The following is a 15,843-nucleotide window of genomic DNA, read 5'->3' as shown; positions in this document are numbered from 1 at the left end:
CCTAGAACTAATTGCTCGTAAACTTTGTAAGGGATCAGATTTACGCTCGCCCCTAAGTCAAGTAGTGTGTGCTCAATCAGGTGGTTCCCAATTACACAAATGATGGTTGGGCTACCGGGATCTTTGTATTTTTGTGGCACATCTTGCTTGAGGATGACACTCACTTTTTCTTTCAAAAAGATTTTCTTTTGTATGTTTTGCTGTTTTTTGGTCGTACATAAATCTTTCAGAAATTTGGCATATGGAGGGATTTGTTTTTTTTTTTTTTTTTTTTTTTTTACGAATCGATGCGACGTGGGGATATGAAAGGATTTGTTTAACAACATCTAGTAGAGGGATGTTGACCTTCACTTGCTTAAGCAACTCTAGAATATTCTGAGAGTTAGAGAGAGGTTTTGGTGCAATCAACCATTGAGGGAATAACGCAATCGGCTTACTTTTGAGGTTCCGGTTCTAACCCATGTGGGGCATTGCTAGGTCTATCATTTTCATCTATTTCCGGGTCATTAGGTTTTTCAGCCCTCACCGAAATAGATTTGTCAATTGTCTTCCCACTCCTAAGAGTGGTGATATGCTTAGCTTGCTCCATCTATTTTGAAGAGCTTGGGTCGCTAATTTCATATTGCTGTTTTGGGTTGGGGAGAGGCTGAGCCGGAAGGATCCCTTTCTCCCTAATTAAATTTTTTGTTTCAAGCCCTTGTATGGCCTTTGTAAGGTCTTGAAAGGCTTGCAGCATACTCTGATTAAAAAGCTCTTGGTTTTGTATATGTTTTAAGACCAGATTCTCTTGAGGTTTCCCTTGATTCAGAAATTGGTTAAGGATCCCTTGAGGAGTAGCCGTTTGTCCGTTCCTCCAACTAAAGTTTGGATGGTTCCTCCAGCTTGAGTTATATGTATTTGAGGTGGGTCCGCTGAAAAGTTTTTGGTAGTTATTTACGGCATTTGATTGCTCATTCGATATCTCTTGAAAAGCAGGAATTGTTGGGCAATTCTCAGTTGTATGTATGTTACAAGCACAAATACCACAAACAACTTCCGCAGTCTTTTCAGGTTCTACCTTCTTAAGTTCCATGGCCTTGACTTTTCTTGTGAGTTTGGCCACTCTTTCATTGATATCATCTTTATCTTTTAGAACGTAAATTCCTCCCCCTTTTCTTTGATTGAGTAGGCTTAGAAGTGGTAATTCTTGAAGAGGTATCCCATGATTGCGCGTTTTCATCAAGTTTATCAAAATAATCCCACGCATCATCGTCTTCCTTATTCATGAATTCCTCATTACACATCATCTCCACAAATTGGCGCATGGGTGAGGTCAATCCCTCATAGAAAAAGCTTGTTATACGCCATGTTTCGTAGCCATGTTGTGGACATAAATTTATGAGATCCTTAAATCGCTCCCAACATTGGAAGGTCTCATCCTCTTTTTGCGCAAAATTTATGATTGCTTTCCTTAAGGTATTTGTTTTATGATAGGGAAAAAGCTTTTTAAGGAACTCCCTTGTCATCTTATCCTACGTGCCAATGGACCTTGGTCTTAAGGAATGTAACCATGACTTAGCCTTTTCTTTCAAAGAGGAAGGAAACAATTTCAGTCTAGCAGTGTCCTCAGACACGTTTGGGAAGTGTAATGTAGATATGATTTCATTGAACTCTTTCATATGCAAGTATGGATTTTCAGATTTTAGTCCATGAAACTTAGGGAGGAGTTGAATTACCCCTGGTTTAATATCCATAGTTCTTGCATTCAATTGAAATATCATGCAGGAAGGTGTACTCAACCCCGCCGGTTGTAAATAATCTCGTTAAGTACGAGGCGGGGGTGCATTATGCACGTCGTTTTCATCTTGAACTTCCTCAACTGGTGGTTGAGGTTGATTTGCAGTCATTTCTTCAATTAACTGAGAGGATCCCAAGTGGTGTCTAATCCTTTGATGGATAAGCAACCCTTCGACTAATCCTCCTTCACTCAAGAGACGTTGAGTGTTTTCATGAACCCACTTGGGCATGAAACAAGCACAACCCTCAAGCACCAAACAACTATAACTTAGAAGAAAGAAAACTAAAGCAAATAAGAAATCTAGAAAAGAATGAGAGAATTGGAAAGAGGTTACCGGATTGGAGTTGCTATGTTAAGATCTTATAAAATAGAAAACAATGTTTGTTTCTAAAAACAATTTCAGAAAAAATCATAACCTAAAAAAAAAAAAAGCAAATAGTTATCAAGATGCTACCTTACTTGATTCAAGGAACACAATTGGAATTGGAGTCCTATCAAATTGGAAGATAAAGTAATTTAAATCAAATTTGAACTTTCATTGACCTAATTCTTAATGGAGGAGAATTGTGAAGATTGGAAGGGATTCGATTACCTTACCATGCCCAGGAGACAATGGTGAACAACAGGATTTACCAATCTCACAATCTCAAAACAGGAAAGAAGATATCCAAAGCTATCACAACATCTATTGTAATTTGAGTCACAATAAATCATAGAAATCTAAAAATATTCCTTGAGGTTCAATAAGAACAAGAATCAAAGCAAGATAATAATCTAAACACGCTACAAGCTTCACCTCTTAGCTCTAGCTAAGAAGTTTAGCCAACAATAGATGTGATTGAAACTAAATCTCTTAAACAAAGCATGAAAAATAAACTAGGGAAGAAGAAAAACTCTTTGGCGACTGCTCCACCCTTGCGTATGCTTCTTAAGACCTTTCCAAACCCTAGAAGATGCTTTGGAGCATCCTAGAGAGTCCTATTTATAGTTGTAGAACTTCAACTTTCGCACCAAGTTGGAAAAATCTAGAAACCGCCTCAAATTTACACACTCTGCGTAGTTTCCCAAAATATGCTTGGACTTTAAACCACCTCAAATTTACACACTTTGCACAGTTTCCGAAAATATACTCGGAGTTTTAGAATATGCTTTTTCAGGACAGTTTCAGGAATATGTTTGTTTTCAGGATAATTTCAGAATTCTTTTTCTTCACTTCAAATCTTTGATTCTTTTCATTTCTCACTTGGTTTTCTTGGATTTTTGGCATGTGAATTTATTATTAATGACTTCCAAATCTCCAAATCTTCATTAAGTAATCTTTTGAGCATAAATCTTCCTTTTGGCATCAATTTCACCTTTAAGCTCTCAAAATCACCTCGCACATAAAAGCATGCACAATTAAATCGATTAAGCACTATCATGTTTGTAAAACCAAGGTATAAATAGAGGGAAATATGCAATATTTCACACTCAACAGTAATCCTATCTTTATATATTGGAACGATATTTTTATTTTGAGGTGGTGGTTGATATCCGAGGTTGAGGCTAGTACCTGAGACCAAGGTTGTTATTCGAGGTCGAGGTTGGCACCCGAGGTTGGGTCGGTATCCGAGGCCGATCTCCGGGGCCGACCTCCGAGGTCGAGGTCTATGGTTGAGGCCGATCTCCGAGGTCGAGGTTGTCCCGCGAGGTCGGTACCTGAGGGCCAAAGTGACAAGGCCGAGGTGGCAGTTTATGTTTTGTATACAGTTTTGTTGTGTTTACTTTTGCTTTAGTTTCATGATTTCTAGCTGAAATTTTCATCATGACCTATATATGTATATAGAAAAACACAGAATCACAGGCACGCCCGCATATATGTATTTTTCCATTAGTTTAAAATCATCGAGTGAATAATTAAGTGTGGCTCAAGCTAGTTATACAAGAGGAAGTGAAGTACGACAATATCAGATGTGATTTGATTCATTTCAAGTTCAAATGTTTGGGCATTTGGGTTTGTCATATAAATGGATAAACTGTTGTCTGTTATGCAGTTTCTGCTGGAAGGAGACTGATAACAAGTTCACACTTCTAATGAGCCAAACGAATCAGAGGTCCAGTTGTTGAAACGTCCTGGAAGCATCAAAATGAAAATGATATCTGCAGAATCCTACTTCGATGCCGTTTGCTAAAAAGAGGTGTGGAATCCATTTTCCATGTCAATGCTGATTTGCAAAAAAAAAAAAAAGAAAAAAAAAAAAGAAAAAAAAAAAAGAAAAAGAAAAGGAAAGCTAATGTTGCCAAAAAAGTCGATAAATTGATTTCCAACTACCGAAAAGAAAAATGACCATTTGATTGTTGACTTCGATTTTGTCAGGTTTCCAAATGAATCTATAGGAAAGTGCGCTGCAAATCAAATACAGATTTCCTTATGGAATACAGAGATTTCCATTTTCTGCAGATTCCAAAATTGTTTTCCACATCCACGAAATGGTTTCAACAAAAACAAACATGCCCTCACCGTTCCGCTATTTAGGATGACTGTCTCCCTGCGAATAATATTTTACTAAATAGTGAGCATTATCTGAAACATTAAGAGAATAAGCTTTCTTGGCACTCTGAAAATATTCTTTCCTTCTACATAAACTTCTATTTCCAACAGCAATGATCTGAAACTTTAGATTATGGTTGTCTTCCAGATAGCAGTTTATGGTAAAAGCTTTAATCATTCGGCAAGGGATGCCTGGGAGTTATTCCAGTCAACTGGCATTGAAGCGCTTGTTGCCTATGATTGTTCAGGTGCAGTTCTACTAATGGGCACTGTCTTGGGTGGGCTTATTACTGGAACCTGTGCAGGAGTTTGGACCTGGTTTAAAAGCAATGACAGAGTTGCTATGGTTGGTTTTACTGCTATGTTGATGGGGATGATCATGGTGAGTTCCCTAAGTTTTTCTTCTTTCACTCTGCATTGTCAATTAATCTTTTGAAGTTTCTTTGTATTACATTCCAAATTTGGGTTTATGCATGCAATATTTTTTTTCCCTACCAAACACCTAATACTGATGTCTGATGAAAAACCCTGCAGACCATCGGTCCTATACCATGACTAAAGCTACTTCTCAAATTCATTGCCACCCAGAATCCTATATGATTTAATACAGCATTATTTTGGGATTCATAGAGGAGAAATATACCTGATAGGATAATTATAAAATAAAGGAAAATCGGTTACAAACAAAATTTCAGATGTCCGACTTACATGTTCAATTTTTCATAAGAGGAGAATTGAAGCAGAAATCTGATTCCAAACAGGGAAGTCTGTACTCTTGATGCTTTTTTTGTCTCTAGAGTGGAAGCTTTTTGCATCCTCTCAAGCATGGCTCTCAATTGGGATCTAGCTTGCTCGCAACATCATTAGAAATTAAGCTTCTTTTTTTGGCTTGCTCAAATTGGAGTCCTAACTTGCACTTAATGGCATTCTCTGGATACAGAATCCTGAGATCTTGGGATTGGTTGAAATCCTGGTTCTATTACTTTAATTCCAGGAAGTCATAGTTTGGGAATCACAGTTTTTTCGTTTGGATGACAACACAAAATTCCTCGAATCTAGAACTCTGCTGTTCAATATGTAGTATATATGGGCCTGGCTGTGGGCCCCTGGTTGGTGCTGTGGGGTTTTTGGCCTGTTATTTCTATGTTATATTTTAGTTTTTTTCCATTTTCAATTTTACCCTTTGAGGGTATTTTATGTAATTTGGTTATGATAGTCTTATAAATAGAATAGGGTTGGACGTTCAAGCCTTATTATTTTATGCTGTGGGGTCTTCTCTTCTTCCAGAAGCTCTTCTACTCTACATGGTATCAGAGCACCTAGATAGTTCCTAGACGTTTTTCTTTTCTTTTCCTCCCTGTTTCTTCCTCGCTTGATCTTTCATCCTCTTTTCTTCTCTTTTCTTCTTTTATTCATATATTTCATCTTGGTTTTAGAGTTGTGGGTGTTTTTACTCACTGAGCTGATTTGATTTGAGAGGGGGTGACATGTGGCTGAAGTTTTCTTTCGAGATCTAATACATGTTGCTAGAGATTTTTTAGGTTAAAGATTCGCAGTGAAGTTTTCGAGATTTATGACTTGCGGTTGAAGTTTTTCTTGAGGTTTGCGACTTTGAAGTTTTTTAGCAGAATTGAACTTATGGCTGTTTTTTGGGAGATCTGATAGTAAGGTGTCCCGTATCCGTTACGATACGGCCGTATCGGCCGATACGTAACGGTAACGGCTGACACCGTTACGCGATATGGGGTCGAAACGGCCGTTATGGAATTCCGTGACCGTAACAACCGTTACGGGGCATAACGGCCGTTACGGGCCTTGGAAAAAAAAAGAAGAGAGAATAAAACTAACCTTTTTCGTTTCTTTTCTTCTTCTTCTTCTTCTTCTCTTTCTTCTTCATCTTCTTCCTCTTCTCGGACAGCTGCGGCCCTGCTGCGGCTCTTTTTTTTCTTCTTCTTCTTCTTCTTCTTCTTCTTCTCTCTCTCTCTCTCTCTCTCTCTCTCTCTCTCTTCTTTCTTTTCGGTTTCCCTCTCTCCTTTTTTTTTTCCGCAGGTGTGGTTAGTTGCTGTAATAGGTACGTGTCACGCTAAGACGAGCACTGACAGTCCTCAAGCTCCGAGTTGTACGAACGGTTCAAAGGAGATCAAAGTTACATGGGCTCCACAGTGATGTATTTATTATATCTACATTGTTCATCTATTTTTAAATATCATTTTAGAGCATTAGCCAAAAAATGAATCGTATCCAAAGATCGTCTGGACCACACTAAAAATAGCAGTGAGATGATGATTTTCACCGTTAAAAAATTCGTTGGCCCATCGTAACGTTTATTTTCCATCCAATCTGTTCAAAAGGTCAAAAGGACCTGAATGAAGAGGAAAAACAAATTTCATGTTGATCCAAAAGTTATGTGATCCCAAAAAGGGTTTCAATGGTAGACGTTCAATCCCCCACTGCTTTTTGCAGTGTGGTCCACTTGATAATTAGATCTGTATTATTTTTCGTGTCAAGCCTTAAGATGAGCTTGTCAAATGAATGGACGGATTAGATATAACATATACCTCATGATCAAACCCACAGGACTTGCTTGCGTCAAATGAATGGACTGGTACGCGTTACGTAGCACGTTGCACAATTTAATAAAATTGTATACGTGCCACATGGGCCCCACCATGCTGTATGTATTTTATCCGTGCCATCCATCCATTTTGCCACATCATTTTAGATTATGATTCAAAAAATTAGTAAGATCCAAATCTCAAGTGGACCACAACATATGAAACAGTGGTTATAGAATGCTCACCATTAAAAATTTCTTAGGGTCCACTGTAATGTTTATTTTCCATCTAACCTGTTAATAGGGTCACACTAACGTGGATGAAGGGAAAACACACATGTCAGCTTGATCTAAAACTTTCGTAGCCCTGATAAATTTTTAATGATAGTCGTTTAATTATTATTGTTTCTTATGGTGCGGTCCACCTGAGCTTTGGATTTGCCTCATTTTTGGGCTCATGCCCTAAAATTATTTGGCAAAATGGATGGATGATGTGGATATAACACATTCATCACGAGTGGGGTCCAAAAAACTTTCACACTTGTGTGCTACACTTCACAATCTGAGTCCTACCTAATTCGGGCCGTTAAAAAATTGTACACGAGACATGTATTAACTTAAAATTTACTAATTAAATTATGGACTGTAATTGCTAACTCAAAATGCCAAAATCAAATTATTTGAATAGTTTTAATTGTTAATTTGTGGACGCTTATTTTTTAAAATAGGGCCTTTTAGTTTTTTTTTTTTCCATGATTCACTATCCAATAAATGTCCACCAATTCACAAGTGGGATAATGCCAATAAATTGCATGAATTTGAGGCTGATTTAGGGGATGGATTGGTCCTCCAAGTCAGCCCCAAATTGGCAACGCGATCTACCTGAATTTAATTTCATTTTTTAAAAGAACTATTGGGAGAAATGATATCAAATTGTTAAGTATATAAATTAGATATTTAGAAAATTAAATATATGAATTTTGTAGTCAAATTCAAGTTATCTGGTTCATAAATTCATCAGACAGTCCGATACAACTTCTCACCAAGGAGTGGACCGTTCCACTACTATAAACATGTTCCAATTTATAAATGAATGCATATTTGGAATGCTTAGAATATTCCAGATTTAATCTATATTTTTTCATATTTTTTTGGCAAAAAATAAAATTTGCGCCGTTACGGGCCGTTACTCCCCCGTATCCGTATTGGTTTCGGAGGGCACCGTTACGCCAACTGATACGGATACGGGACACCTTGTCTGATAGAAGACTGCTGAAACAATCTTCTTTGATTAAGGTTGTAAATTTTTTTCTTCCACTTCTGTTGATTTGCAGTGGCTGTCTTTTGTTGGAAGTTTGTGTTCAATACACTTTTTTGGGCAGTTTTTTTTTTTTCTCTAGATTTACTGATATCTGTTTGCAGTAATAAGGATTTGATGTTGATGGTTGATTGGACAAATTTCCATCCAGTGTTCGATGTATCAGTATCGCTGCAAGTTTCTCTGTCCAAGGATACAGAAATAATATCGATATCGCTGATACTATTGCTGATAACTGGAAATGCGGAGAAACATGGGAAAAATGGTGGAAGCTTCAGGAGATGCAAAAATATGCATATTTGCATATTTAGAAATAATAAAAATGCAAAAAGAATGCGTACATGACAAGTTTCCATTTAATGGGGCCTTAAAAGTATGTGCCATCATAAGAAATTAGTCCAATCATCCATCCGGCCTATTTAACCATCCAGCCATCAAATCCATCTTTCCATCCAAACATCCATCGAAATTGCAGAATATCGATAACACATATTTCACCAAGAAATCATAAAAAATTGGAAAGGAAATGAAACATTGTGGTCTTAATGTCCCGCATGTTGTGATAACGATAATATCGGGATATTATCAAGGATATTTGTTGTGGGTAAAATTGGACTGACGGAATAACTGGAATTAGATGGAAGTAATGCAAGGCCAACAGCTCGGATGATAAGTCATGAGCCAACTCAGCCTCGAATGCCAAGCATGACCCCCGCGACCCATCTGAGCGCCAACCACGAGTGGAGACCTCAACCACCTAGTGACATCTCACTATCTCGACCAAAGGGCAATTGTGAATGCCAACTTTGAAAGACGACCTTGATCGACTTTCACCAAGGATCCAGACCTAGAGGAATTACCATATACGTAAGAGATACGAAAAGACTATAAATAAGAACTCAACCTACGAAAACAGGTAGGCACAAAAACCCTAATCCGACTAGACCCATTGTGTGCTTATTCTAACTTAGGCATCGGAGGGTTCCCAGCTAAAACCAGGGCCCCCGTTGTCACTCGGTTTTACAGGTACTCAATGGGCTAGCAGGGTTAACCAAATCTCAGTATCAATAGTTTAGCGTTGTTTGTGGGAATGATAGTGAAGCCATTTCAAGTTTACTTATCGTATCTCCGTTTATTCTACAATGGCTAAAGGGAGGAAGAAGGCATTGACCGCCATTGCTGCAACAACCCCTGCACCAGAGGAGAAACTTGAAAGCCCCCATAATCCACCTTCAAAACGTTACACTGAACCCCCCTCCGGCAACGGCCGCTTAACAGCCTCGGAATAGGGGAGGTCGACCCGTCTCCTTGGAGAATCAGGTCGAAGCCTTGACTGGTAATCAGTGTTCGAATTATCTTCGATATTATCGAAATATCTCCAGCTCAGCGATACCGATAACGCTGGTAGTATCAGAAATTTCAGGTACTAGTAATGTATCGCCAAGTATTGCCAATGTATCAATATCGCTAATGTAATTGTTAATATTTTCATGTAAATTCTAGGTGTCGCTTGTATTGCCAACGCATCAATATCGTTAATGCATCACCAATATTTTCAACTATGTAAATTATAGGTAATGCTTGTATCACAAGTGTATCGACGTTTTTTCAATAATATCGCCAATGTATCGATATCATTAGAAATTTGTTTATTAAAAAAAAAAAATATTTCATTTTTTTTTCATAGGCACATGGTTGTATGTAGTGTTCAATTTCTCATTGATATTATTAATAACATCTCGATATTATCGATATCACAACATGCGTGATATCGAGACCACAATCATTTGTTTCCTTTCCAATTGTTGATGATTTCTTTGTGAAATATCATGTGTTGTTGATATTTTGCAATATCAATTGATGTTTGGATGGAAGGTCGGATGGTTAAATAGGCTGGATGGGATGGTTGGACTGATTTCTTACAACAACACATGCTTTTAAGGCCCCATTAAATGAAAACTTGTTATGTATGCATTCTTTTTGCAATTTTTTTTTTTAAAATTTTTTTTTATATATTTCTAAATATGCAAATATGTACATTTTAATAACTCCTGACGTTTTGCTGAAAATTCGACCGTTTTCCCCATGTTTCCCCGCATTTCCGGTTATCAATGATATTATCGACAATATTGATATTGTTTCCGTATCTCTGGCCAGCGAAACTTGTAGCGATACCAATACTTCGAACACTGTTGGTAATGTTGACCAGATTATGCAGATAATGGAAAGACAACAACCACCTCTTGATTGCGGTGCGGAAGCATAAGCATCAACCGAACTATCCCGACCTCCTCAGGTGCCTCATGACTCTCATGTTATAAAACAGTGACTCGGATAGCATAACCAGTTTCCCGCATACACCGTGGGAACCACTGTGCTCGTAGATTCCAACCTACGCCACACCTTAGAGAAAAGAAGGCGTGGGAAAGTCCTTGAGGTCATCATAGAGAGTTAGGTCCATTGGGAGGCCGAGCTCAGAGAAATCTGAGATCAACACAGCAACATCCAGCAAGCATACCACACTCGGGTCCCGACCTCGGTTGAGGCCATGTTGGAGGAAACAGAACCACTGTTTACCGACGACATCATGGGATCTCAACTTCCGTTGAGATTCTGGATGCAACATATTACTCCCTACTCTGGAGCTGGAGATTCAGCTGAGCATCTGAAATCCTTCAGGGCATGGATGGAGTTACACAGTGCTTCTAGTTAAGTAATGTGCCAAGCATTCTCCCTAACCTTATTAGGGGCGGCACGAAAGTGGTGCAAGCAGCTGAAGCCGAGGTCCATTAGCTCCTTCACCCAGCTTAGCAAGACCTTTATCACGTAGTTTATCGGAGGGAAGGATAGAAGGAAGCCAGCGACCCACCTCCTCACTATTGCTCAAAGGGAAGACAAGTTGTTGAAGGATTACATCATCCGCTTCAACGCAGTGGCAATACAGGTGGATGGCTATTCAGAACCTATAGCCCTAGCCGCCATGATATCCGGTCTAAGGGAACGGAGGTTCCTCTTCTTAATCGGCAAGAATCCCCCCACCACCTTGGCCGATCTCCTTAACTGAGCTTAGAAGTACTCTAATGCGAACGAGCTCTTTATCTCGCGGAAAGCTACTTAAAGTGTAGGAAGCTCGGCTAAGGACAAGACGCAAGGAGGAGAAGGAGCCACCTACTGTCAGTAGCAAGAAGAGAAAGGACGACGACCTAAGTAGAGGTCAACACCCGAACCAACGACTGGAGAGCCGATTTTGCTCTTGTACCCCATTGAACACGACTCCTGAGCAAGTCCTCATGGAGATTCATGACAAAAAGATCCTAAAGTGGCCGAGCAGGATGAAGGCCGATGCAGACAAGAGAGATAAACGGAAGTACTGCCACTTCCACCGCGACCACAGCCACACTATTGTCGACTGCTTCAATCTCAAGGAAGAGATCGAGTCCCTTATTCGGGGTGGACATCTGCGGTACGTCCACAGGAGAAGGGACGAGCGACTAGACAAGAGGGACAAGCAACAAGGCGACAGGAACAACAACGAAGCGACAAGTGAGATACACACAATCTTTGGAGGACCCACGGGGTGTAGAGACTCAAACAGAGCCCCCAACATTCACGCCTGAAGCATCGGCTGCGGCGGCAGCACGGAGCACCATATATCTTATCGATAAAGCTGTGAAGGAACAAAAACTGAGTCCCTGTAGCTTGACCTTCACTGAAGAGGATGCTCAAAGAATCCACCACCCACATGATGACGCCTTGGGGGTGACCATGACCGTGGCCAACCACAAAGTGCACCACATATTGGTGGACATCGGCAGCTCGGCCGACATCCTCTTCGCTGTTGCTTTTGACAGGATGGGGATTGGAAGGTCCAAATTATGCCCTGTCTGCACTCCTTGCTTGGGTTTGCAGGGGAGACGGTCACTTTCAAAGGAAGCATATTGTTGCCCGTAACAGCGGGAGAAGGTCTCAACTAGACTACCGTGATGATCGACTTCCTCTTAGTGTACTGTTCCTCTATCTATAATATCATTTTGGGGCGACATCCCCCAATGTCATCCGAGCAACAATGTCTACTTATCACCTTGCGATGAAATTCCCGATCGAGCATGGAGTCAGCCAAGTCTGAGGTGATCAGCACGAGGCTTGACATTGCTACTCAATGGCACTTGGGGCAAAAGCTCAACAACAGATGATGGCCATCACTTCTTCGAACCCCTCAGAAGAATTAGTCGAAAGAGGATCCCTTGTGGAAGACCCGATCGTCGTCCCACTCTGCGAGATTGACCCGACCCACATGATCCAGGTCGGTTCGTTGTTAACCCCGGATTAGTGGGAAGAGATCATTAGCCTCTTGAAGCGACATGCCGACGTCTTCACATGGTCCCACCAGGACATGCTGGGCATCAAACTAGAGGTAATGGTTCATAGATTGAACACTGATCCCGACCATCGACTAGTGAGGCAGAAACGACGAGCAATCGAACCCGAATGGTAAGCCATAACTGGAGTGGAGGTCGACAAGCTCCTCGAGGACAGATTCATTAAGGAAATCTACTACCCCGAATGGATAACAAATGCCATGCTGGTGAAGAAATCGAATGGAAAATGGCGAGTATGTGTCAACTACACGGACTTGAATAAGGCGTGCCCTTAAAGCCAGTTTCCTTCTTCCAAGGATCAACAAGCTGGTTGACAGAACGGCGGGGCATAAGCTCCTTGGCTTCATGGACACCTACTTAGGTTACAACCAGATTGCCATGCACACACACAACAAGCAGAAAACGACTTTCGTCACCAACAAAGGACTCTACTACTACAAGGTCATGTCCTTCGGTCTAAAAAACGCCGAAGCAACATATCAATGTCTCGTCAACAAGATGTTCACTAAACAGATCGGGCACTCTATGGAAGTCTATGTCAACAACATGTTGGTCAAGAGCATCATGGCGGCATACCACATGGTCGACCTCAAAGAAATGTTTGCCATCCTGAGGAAGTACCAAATGAAGCTAAACCCGAACAAGTGTGCCTTCGAGGTCATCTCATGAAAGTTCCTCGGATTTTTGATCAATCAGAGAGTAATCGAAGCAAATCCTGACAAGATCCAGGCACTATTGAACATGAGCTCTCTTAAAATTACAAAGGAAATTTAGTGCCTCATGGGCAGAGTCACAACCCTTAATAGGTTCGTTTCCAGAGCTACGGACAAGTGCCTTCCGTTCTTTTAACAATTGAAGGGCAAGGCGAAGCTGACGTGGATCGACAACTACGAACAAACTTGTTAACAACTCAAAGAGTACCTTGGGTCGCCCCCACTACTTTCAAAGCCCAGGTAGGGAGAACTGCTGTTGCTCTACTTGGTCATCTCAGCTGCAACGGTTAGCTCAACCCTGATACGAGAGGTCGGAGGCAAGCTACTTCCTGTGTATCATGTCAGCAAGGCACTGGTCCAAGCTAAGACTAGATATATTGACATCGAGAAGCTCACACTGGCCTTGATCGTGTCATCACGACGTCTTTGCCCCTCCTTCCACGCCCACACCATTGTGGTCTCGACCAATCAAGCTCTCTGTTAAGTGCTCCAAAAACCTGAGGTATCAGGAAGATTGACGAAGTAGGTGATCGAGCTCAGCGAATTTGATATTGAATACTGATCCCGAACTGCTATAAAGGGCCAGGCAGTGGCCGACTTCATCGATGATTTCACTCGTGCCGAATTCTCGAAAGAAGCCAGAAACGAGGAAGTAATCAACCCACAAGGGTGGACCCTTCATGTAGATTGGTCTTCTAATTCAAAGGGCATTGCGGCAGGGATAATCCTTGTGGCACCTGACCAGACCTGCATATATTACGCTTTGATATTTGGGTTCTCGACATCTAACAACGAGGCGGAGTACGAGGCACTCCCCGCCAGGCTCAGGCTGGCAAAAGCTATGGGAGCCCAAGCCCTGAAGATCCACATCGATTTCTAGCTAATCGTCAACCAAGTTGCTAACAAGTACCAGGCCAAGGGGGAGAAAATGGTCGTCTACCTCTAGAAGGTGAAGGAGCTTATCAGCAAGTTTAGTAAGTGTGAAGTCACCTTGGTCCCCCGAGCAGAAAATTCCAGTAGATGCTCTGGCAAAATTAGCCGCAGTAGTCGACGACAACATCGCTAAAACAGTCCTGATCGAGTTCTTACCAGAGCCCAGCATTGGCAGATCTAAGCCAGAGGAAGCGTTTCCTATCATCTCGACACCGAGCTAGATGGACCCGATCATAGGCTGCCTCCAGAAGAATGAACTGCCCGACGAGAAGCTCAAGGCACGAAGAATACGTAGTAGGGCAGCTCAGTACACTGATAGGTAACGTCCTATATAAGAGGGGATTTTCCCTACCATATCTTAGGTGCCTCCAACCCGACAAAGCCAAATATGTCCTCAGGGAGATCCACGAAGGCGTCTGTGGCAACCACTCAGGAGGACGAGCACTGACCCACAAGATGATTCGACATGGGTACTACTGGCCGACCATCCATGAGGATGCCAAGCACTATGCAAGGAAATGTGATAAATGCCAACGATTCGCCGCGATACCTCGACAACCTTCCGTACAGCCAACCTTGATGATTGGCCCCTGGCCATTCTCACAGTGGGAGATTGACATCATAGGACTGCTACAGATGGGTAGAGGTTAATCCAAGTTCGCTGTCGTAGCTGTCGACTATTTCACCAAGTGGGCTAATGCTGAGCCACTGGCCAAAATCACCAAGTAGAAGATCACCGACTTCGTTTGGAAGAACATTATTTGCAGGTACGGCATTCGGCGCACTATTGTCACTGACAATGGTAAGTAGTTTGATAACGCGCGTTTCCGAGGACTTTGTGAAAGGCTTGACATTCACAACGCCTACTCATCACCTAGGCATCCCCAAGCCGATGGACAAGTAGAGGTAGTTAACAAGATCATAAAAAAACACCTCAAAACCAAGCTCGAGAAGTCCAAATGGGGCCTGGACCGAGGAGCTACCACGTGTCTTTAGGCATACCGAACAACTGCTCGGACATCAACTGGAGAGACTCCTTTTTCCTTGGCCTTCGGCGCAGAAGCTATGGTACCCGTCGAAGTGGGGCTTCTAACCACACGCATCGAATCATTCAATGAAAGTTAAAATGCCGAGCAGATGGCTCTGCATCTGGATATCCTCGAGGAAGAAAGGGGACGAGCACAGTTAAAGATCGCTGCCTATCAACAACGAGTTGCCCAGTATTACAACTCCCGGGTCAAGGTGCGTAGATTTCGAGTAGGGGACCTAGTCTTTCGCGAAACGTTCCAGAACACTAATGAGCCCAACTCGGGGACATTGGGGCCAAGCTGGGAAGGACCCTACAAGGTAACGGGCATGACGCGGTCGGGTGCATATCGACTTGAGGACATGGACGGTCACCCATTGCCTCACCCATGGAATGCTAAGCATATGAAGATCTACTATTTTTGAGGATTCAAGAAGTCTTACAGTAATTGATCTACTCGACAGGAGTTGGACCAATTAAGAGCAATAAAAGGACTTGTCTAGGTCGGGAAGATAATTTCTTTTAAGATATTATTATCTCGACTATCTGAGCTATATGAATGACCACAGGAGGTCTATCAATTCTACCGTGGACAATCTACCATTACATGAT

General features: G+C 41.5%; 1 protein-coding gene and 1 non-coding gene across 5 annotated transcripts in view; both read left to right on the top strand.

Moving 5' to 3' along the window:
• The window catches only part of LOC131251304 (uncharacterized), a 139,495-nt gene that overhangs the window by 98,254 nt on the left and 25,398 nt on the right, over positions 1 to 15,843 (top strand). For 3 of the 4 annotated variants that reach the window (XM_058251947.1, XM_058251949.1, XM_058251946.1), the window contains exon 6: positions 4,456 to 4,689. The exons of the other annotated variant lie outside the window; for it this stretch is intronic. In XM_058251947.1, the coding sequence (XP_058107930.1) occupies positions 4,456 to 4,689 (234 nt within the window). The remainder of the gene's footprint in view (positions 1 to 4,455; positions 4,690 to 15,843) is intronic. 4 annotated transcript variants of the gene reach the window in all.
• LOC131252337 (small nucleolar RNA R71) lies at positions 1,354 to 1,458 on the top strand. The gene has a single exon (XR_009174363.1). It is a non-coding gene; the product is annotated as a small nucleolar RNA R71 (small nucleolar RNA).

Source organism: Magnolia sinica, chromosome 7 (genome assembly GCF_029962835.1).
Source record: "Magnolia sinica isolate HGM2019 chromosome 7, MsV1, whole genome shotgun sequence".
In the NCBI taxonomy this organism is placed as follows: Eukaryota; Viridiplantae; Streptophyta; class Magnoliopsida; order Magnoliales; family Magnoliaceae; genus Magnolia; species Magnolia sinica.
Note: the sequence above shows the minus strand (reverse complement) of the source record. Positions and strands in the feature narration are given on the sequence as shown.